General features: G+C 42.4%; 1 protein-coding gene across 1 annotated transcript; it reads right to left on the reverse strand.

Moving 5' to 3' along the window:
* Nucleotides 1-4880: 4880 nt before the first annotated feature.
* On the reverse strand, nt 4881-7555 carry LOC145659290 (uncharacterized). Its single transcript, XM_081720846.1, has 7 exons — nt 7494-7555; nt 6851-7133; nt 6720-6759; nt 6328-6498; nt 5949-6080; nt 5405-5826; nt 4881-4974 (listed from the first exon to the last, which is right to left on the reverse strand). Exons 1-6 carry the CDS (start codon nt 7497-7499, stop codon nt 5592-5594), a joined length of 867 nt encoding a protein of 288 aa, XP_081576972.1. The 5' UTR covers nt 7500-7555; the 3' UTR covers nt 4881-4974; nt 5405-5591.
* Between the last annotated feature and the right edge of the window lie 589 nt (nt 7556-8144).

The following is an 8144-nucleotide window of genomic DNA, read 5'->3' on the forward strand; positions in this document are numbered from 1 at the left end:
TCTCTCTCTCCCTGTCTCTCTTTAAGGACAGCAGTGGCTCATGACGGGCACGGGAACAGCTAGTGGCTCGTTCATGCAGAGAACATCTAATCTTTACTAACCTTGTTTCTTTCCTTTCTACATAGACCCTTAGAACATGCCTCACTTTTCCCCGTCATCCTGTATATTTAGATAGTAGATTTAGGACACATATATACTCTGTGCTTTCCTCGATAAAGTGGAGCGCTCTTGATTCACTACCTTGGTGTCAGTGTCTCTTGACTTCCCCGGATCCGACTACAGAGGATGGATGGCAGTGGGTTACTTGGAGAAGATTGAACCTGAAGGACTGGTCACTTTGAACCGGTTTCTAACATTTGCTTTTGTGTCTAGAGTAAGTAGAATTAAGGGCGTAGGGCACAGAAGACCTGTCTTGTGTTTTTGTGTTCGCTTTAACAGAGACCTCTTGTGGTGACTTGTCACAACTACGGCAAGAGGCAGCAGCAGATGACGCCAAAGATCACATTAGCTTGGACTTTCATGTTCTATTTGTGCTTCATTATGCGTACAGTAGTCGTGGCATGTTTTATTTTTCGCTTCATAGCATCTCATAACATAGTAAAGTGAACAGTGAGAAAGTGGAACCAAAGAAAGGACTTAACGTTGGGTCCCATGACAGTGTTGCAGTAAAGAAAGGAAAATAGGACATAGCTCACATTTCTTTTCAAGTAGCTCTCTCTCTCTCTCTCTCTCTCTATCTATCTATCTATCTATCTATCTATCTATCTATCTATCTATCTATCTATCTATCTATCTATCTATCTATCTATCTATCTATCTATCTATCTATCTATCTATCTATCTATCTATCTATCTATCTATCTATCTATCTATCTATCTATCATTCTCCCTCTCTCTTGCTGTCCCAGACAAATTGGGACACACGTCTGTGCTACTGGTTTAGGGTTAGGATTAGGGTTTGGTTAGGGTTAGGGTTAGTTTTTTTTGTTTTTTTTTTAAACAATACCCATATTTTTATACATTATATATTTTATATATTTTAATGTTGATTGTTTTGGTTCTGTGTGAAGTTAAAATATTTTTTTATGCTGCACTTGGCCTCAATTAATGTATTTTAAACATATTGGATGTGAGTCCTTGACCAGCATGTCAATAAAGCTTCATCCAGTTGCTCTTGTCACAATGTGTTCAGTTCTTCTTAAAAGGGTAACATCGCAATTCTAAATTGTATTACAGTAAAGCAAAACATTAAAGGTTATTTGGTTGTACTATTCTATTGATCCTATAGTCAGTGGCTATCAATAAGAAATGATCAAGCACAGTTTTATTGGGTGTGTGTCTGGAAAGAGAACTACAGCACCCGGTGAGATTTTTGGTTCAAGATTAATCATCATGCAAATGATTGTGATTAACACTTTGTCTGTTTAATTAAACTGTTATACTATAAACCTAATATTTTAATAGGGCTGGCAACTTTCTAGATCCGATTACTACACGTGTGTGAAGTACAGGTGCTGTAGCTATACAAAATACAAATGTCCACAGTAGCCTAATTATAATATATGCATCCAAAATAAACACCAGAAGCCTGGACTAATGCTAATGTACATAAGTGCATTAAATCTAGGTAGAACTGTTCGATAGGTAGGATAACAAAACACTTGTCCCGCCATACAAAAGAAATGAGAGCGTGATAAGGACTCCAAGTCGCCACCAGATGGCGCCCGAAACCGCTTAAATGTATTCCAGTCGGAGATGCCTTTTACCTTAACATGCCAGGATACACACTCACTGGATGTTTAATCTTTCGAATGGGTCAGCTATATTTTTATAGTCAGGAAAGATTTTTTATTATTATTAATCAGTTAAGTAATTCAAGCTGTTGCATTTTGCTGAGTTGAGGGAATATTGCATAACCCTGTACTAGCCAAATAATTAGATTTGATGTGCTATTTTGTGGATTAATACCATACCTGGCATGGTTTTAATGGCACATGGTCAATACTTGCTGTCAAAATACAGAGGTTCATAAGAACCTCCTTCCTTCATAAGGAGACTCCTGTTTTTGAATCTGTTTCGCGCTAACACCACTGTTTCTGCATACTAGCTCTTACTGCTTTTTTGCAACATGTTTATTCTTCGCCGTTAGCGATAGCTTTATCTGTGAGAAGTGTAGATGAATTGCTGTTCTGTGACGTGGGAGACAAGGCAGGATGCAAAGACGAGCCGTGGTTCACATGAGACACATGTTTATTAACACACAAAACAAAATGAAACCAAACACGAAGAACATTAAGCACTAACATCGGAGGCTCGTCGCTTTCAGAGTCCTCTGACCCGGTCTATAAACCACAGGAAGGATCCTCATGGCGGGCCTCCTCCACCTCCACTGATGGATCCTCAGAGCAGTCGGATTCGGTGTCTGACCTGAGGCCGACGTCAACATACTCCTCACTCCTGCTGTAATCCTCATAGTCCTCCTGGTAGTCCGTGGGGGGATAGTAGGACCCTGCAGAGTCTGACCCTGGATATTGGTAGTCGTAATCGTACGGGTCCCGGTAATCCAGTGAAGGTAGGCAGGACTCTGCAGCATCTGATCCTGGACCACCACCAGGGCCCCCCCAAAATCCTCCAGAGATACTCTCCCCCGATGTGAAGACAGGGAGTGTTCCCACAAGTATGGAGGATTCTCCTGCATGGGTTGGGTTTCCCCTTTTTCTTCTTTCCCTTGGCTCGAGGCAACCTTCAACGGTCGGTGTTCCTGTGACGTGAAGCCGGATGCAAAGATGAGCTGCGGTTCAGATGCCACAGACGTTTATTATCATACAGAACAAGACAAAACCAAACACGAAGAACATTAAGCATTAACACTACTTAGAACATAACAGGCAGTCTTAAAACACAACAAAGCAGCATACATGGGGTCAAACACTGACAAACAACAACAAAATAAGGGTTTAAATATGTGTGCTCACAATTAAAAGAACTATAGACAGATGCTGGTTCACTCCTAACATCTGCAAATTAAAATACAAGTTGGTTATTTCTCAAAAAGGACTGAAGCTCTTCCTCCGTCAGTGAAGCACCCTGGTAGTGTTCTCATATGTGGCGATGGAAGTGACGTCCATGTAAATAGGTGTTTAATCACTGCCATGTGCTACTTGGAAAAGAAATTAATCTTTTAGTATGAACAATGTTGGGGATAAAGAATGGGGACTTGTACATCTCCAATAGCGATTAGAAGACAATAACTGACACTAGGACACCTCATCTAAATATGTTGACTTGACAAGTACAGTATTATTCATGTTATACATCTATGGGTTAAAAATATGGAAAAAGTGTTTTAACAAGAACGCCAGAGGGGGCATTTACTATTTTGTGGAGAATAAAAAATGGCTCATTTTAATGTGTTAAAATTTTTTTAATTCTTTTGCAGAGAGGGAAGGGTGAAAGGACTGAGAAAGAAGGTTAGCACCTGCCCACCGGTGCTGGGAGTAGGCCTCACTCACCTGTCATGCACAAGAGACCTGCAGTCCCAGGGCACAGTAAAGGCTAATTTACTCCCTACATATAAAAGCTTGTAAAACTTGTTTCTGTTAGAGTGCTCCTAGACTGAGGTACCTACATTCCCAAGTCTGAAAGGTGAGATTCTACCTGTGCACGTAGAAAATCAGGTAGGCTGTTTTTGTCCTGCTCTTTAGGATGGCTGGCTCAGTGCTTCTTGATACTTTTAAGTCACTGAATGACAACCAGCTCTGTCCTTCTCCCTCAGCTGTGTCACTGATATAGTGGCCTGTCGGAGTAGTCGGTGGTCCTTAGTCATTTAATAGTTTCTACTGCACGTGTATAAATAATGTCAGATTACTCACCATGGTCCATGCTGTCACCTAAATGAGAAACCACCGCCTGGAGTCTGTAGGTGCCAGTGGGTGCACATTCCTGCAACAAACAAATACATCTTTTTTTTCATACGATTAACTGAAAACGCATCACGGATCGAACGCCATCTCTGTATTAACAGGCCTCTTTCATTCTCTCTCATTCTGTCTCTGTGTCTCTCTCAGCCTGTATCTCTCTTCTTTTTGGTCTCTCTCTCTCCTCACCGGTAGGCTTACTTGCTGTCCTCTAGCTCCCTGTCCTTCTCCTCTCTCATTTACTACTGATGGGTTAAAAGAACTTAGTCATTATGGCAGATACTTATACACAGCCGTATTATCACTCCACTGTAAGAAAATGGCACAACTCTACCTGGCTGGGGACTGGAGTTTTCCCCCAGTTTATCATTTTGCATTTCTTGCGGTTTGTCCTGGGTTCCCGCTGCTCCACTGAGGACAAACCACAAAGCCATTCAGTCGGCATTTTGTAGCTAAATGGGAATGGGTGGACAGAGAAGTATGTGGGCACGGGTTGATGGTACGAGCTCACCTCGACTGCTGCCTGAGAGAAGCCACCCCAGGAAGGGCAGAGAGATCCAGCTCGGACGGGACGTCCATCACGTCTGAGAGCTTTTGGCCCAGCATGTCAAACCGCTTAAGGTGGAGGACGAAAATACTGTTCCAAGAGGAAAAGTGACTTAAGGACTGGAAGTGTGTGTGAGTGGAGGAGGGTGTGTGTGTTGGACTGGTTTAAAACTCATTCTTTAAGGTCATCTACGTCAGACGAGACTCACCGTGGCAGTGTGAAAAACTCCACCTCTTCAGTTGCCTCGCAGCCTGCTTCACACTCACAAAAACGCTCCAGTAGTGTTGGCTGAAAAAAGAAAGAGACCCTTTCATTGAGAGTGATAAAATCAAAATGGTAGCATGTCATAACTGTATTCTCTCCTTTACAACACAGTAATGAAGCCTTATCCAAAGAGGGTGTGTGAGGTGACCAACCTTAAAGTAAGTGTGTAGGCTGTCGGTCGTAGCAGGGCTCAGATTTACAGAGAGGTGGTTGTAGACATCCACTCTGCAGCTCTGCTTTCCACAGCTTTCACAAAATGGAGAACAGAAATGTTACAACATTTGCACAGAAATAATCTCCTGCATCCCTTATACAGTGTGTGAGTTATCACATGCTAATTTGCTCAGTTTTACAAGTAGATAACATCTTATCTAATGTGAAGCATCAGAGCAGAAAACATTTCGAATGCTCAGTCCATGTCTGTTATGTTTTCCCAAACTCACACACACTCTGAGATTTGAAAGCTATGTGATGAATACAAGCTGAACTTGTGAGCATTTTAAATGTTCATATTTAAGTTATGTATGTTATGAAACTTTCATGAACACTTTAAACAGAGATGTCCGGAGAAAGCGCCTACTCTCGGTGAGAAAATGTACTTTAAACAAACATGTTAAGACTGGTTAAGACCAGTCCATTAACACAAAGGAGATATGCAACAGTGATACCTAATTACCTGGTACATGTGAGCACAGACTTGATATGAAACTCAAAGTTTGCCACAGGGCAGATGTAAGAGAAGAAAGAGGCCCTGAGTCTCTCTCCCTCCTCTTTCAGCTGCAGTAAGCAGAGCATCAGGAACTCATGAGCATCCTGTGGAGGACAGCACAGGAGAACATCAGAGGAGGATTTGCTCCTGGACTTCAACAGCAGCACGGTGAGAAAACAAAGGTGGCCGTGTGCAGTTCCTGCAGGGTACTGCGTGAGGTTCTGATGTGTTCTGAATGGCTGAGGGGGCCATTTAGCTGGACCTGTTCATAGTCCTCTTCGAATGCAGGGCAGCGGGCTGAAACACACTCAAGCAGGGCTCCCAGGAGCTGCACCTTCTGCTTTGTGCTGCGAGTGGTGAGTTGGGCCTGCTGCAGATCTGAAAAACATCTACACACAGCAACAGGGAGACCAAGTGGTTTATATCTCTGAGCATCACAGCACCTCCTTAAGCACTCATGATTAAACAGTTCATTTAGACCCATGTGAAGCCTCTGGTTCTGAACGGGTACCTGAGCATCTGGCAACTAGAAGGATCCGTCAAGCAGGATGACTGAGCTCTGATGGGTCTCCAGAAGCAGGAGATACTCAGTAGGCACTGCAGAGTGGCGTTCATATAGCAGCTGTTCCCAATGTTGGGAAACCTAACAGGTCATCCATGTTAAAAATAGATTTAGTGCAGAAGCTCTGAAACATCCAGGCCACTACATGTCAGTATAATGGCTGTTTCATAATGTGAAGAAGAACTGCTAAATGACTTACTGTTCATTTAATTACAATATGTTTGTATTTGTATAGGAGAAAAAGACTGAGCTTCACCTGTGTAAACTGTAAAATCATCTACTCTTAATAGGCTGTGTAGTAAAACGCGGTGTGTATTCTCGTCTTTACCCGAGCTGCCGAATGTTGAGGTGTTCGACAGCGGAATGGATGGGGGTGTGGCCTTGGCCCTCACCCTGACCAATCTGACGCATCCTTTTACTCCTGAGGACGTGCAGCAGCTGTCGCAATAAATTCCGCGGCTGAACACGAGTGTCTGCCTGCATCAGAACAGCCGGAAACCTGAGAGACAGAAAAGAAGGGAGAGATGAATACAGAGTGGCCAGTTATGCACAAAATGTTCACATAACAACCCTTAGACAGATAAAGGTGTGAAGAATGAAAAATACAATGATGTTTTTTCTCGTTTTATGCCCTAAGGAAGTTACAATGGCAGTGCCATTGGGTAACCACCATGCCACACTTTTCTCTGCCACGAAGATGAATTTTGATAATGTACCCACCTCTCAATGCGCACGGAGTCCACATCTTTATCTGCAGCCTCTGTATAGAGAACAGAAACTTGGAGTAAATGTCCTTAACCAAAAACAGACTATGCATTTGAACAACATGATCAAATCTGCTGAGCTCTAACCAGGAACAATCACTGCTGTAGTCCTGAGCGACTCATATGAGGAGGAGGAGGAGGCTTGACCAGGAAGGCACGACTGGGTAGAAGAGGCATTGTGGGATATGTCCACAGGTGAAAAGGAAGAAGCAGTACTGAAGATCAGGGACCCCTCAGAGGAAGAGGGGCAAGAAGTGGAGGTGGTCACATTCGCGGCGTGACCGTCTAATGCCACGCAGGAGTCAGACACTTTGGAGGATGAGATTATGTGTCTCCACCAACTTCTATTCGTTTTCTCCTTCTTCTTTTTCTGTAGAAAAGCATTGTAGAAACGTATTGATTTGTATATGCAGTATTATCGCGATTTAGCGATATCTCGGTATTCTTACAATAATCTCATTTTGATTTAAAAAAAACAAAACAAAACTTTTTAATCATCTGCATTTGCGCTATTTTTTTTACAGGAAAATGCTAATTAGTTACGCACTGTAACGGCCCGAGTGCCGCTGGTCAAGGAACAGGACGTACAGACTCGCTCCACGGAGACGTTTATTAACGATTATTAACATACGATACAGACACCGGCACTCACGTATAACACAAACTGTGACCGTGAACATGATCAACGACTGACAATAAGGCACACACTAACAAGGGTTTAAATACATACAAACATGACGAGTAAACCGATGCAGGTGTGTGCTGAACAACATAGGCAAGGTTACACACGAGACAGTCAACGAAGAACTCCCAGTGCACGCGGCGGGCCATACCACGTGACCAGTGGAAGCGTTCCGTGACATGCACAATAAATCTTAATCCTTTTCAGATTATCGTATTTAAAATCGTTCCCAAAGTGTAGGAAAAAACATACATACCTTCATACACGAGCAAACACAGCCCATCCTGTTCGAATCTGTGATCTACTCGATTAGAGAATTAAGTAAAATATCAAATATGGTTTTTACAGGTCCTTTAACTGATATTCGCGATACAGCGCACCTCATTGTTTTGTTTTAAAACGGAGTTTTGACTCTTAGATGTTATGAATATGTATTATTTCGTCATTACTGATGCAAGTTCTCAGTTCTCATACGTTGTCACCCTCTTGAAAATAAATATTATTTACGTGTGTGTGTGTGTAAGCGTTTCAAACGTTAAGATTCTTTAACTTCCGCAGTATAGTTTGGTAAATTCAGGTAGCGTAATGTTTTTTCCTAAAATCCTCACTGTCTCGCCCTGTGGTAAGGAGAAATGTTCCAAATATGACAGGTTACGTTTTATCATAGATAACTGGCTACAAATTTACATTTGCGCCCTA

Source organism: Electrophorus electricus, chromosome 9, assembly GCF_041902795.1.
Source record: "Electrophorus electricus isolate QZ-2024a chromosome 9, ASM4190279v1, whole genome shotgun sequence".
Classification (NCBI taxonomy): Eukaryota; Metazoa; Chordata; class Actinopteri; order Gymnotiformes; family Gymnotidae; genus Electrophorus; species Electrophorus electricus.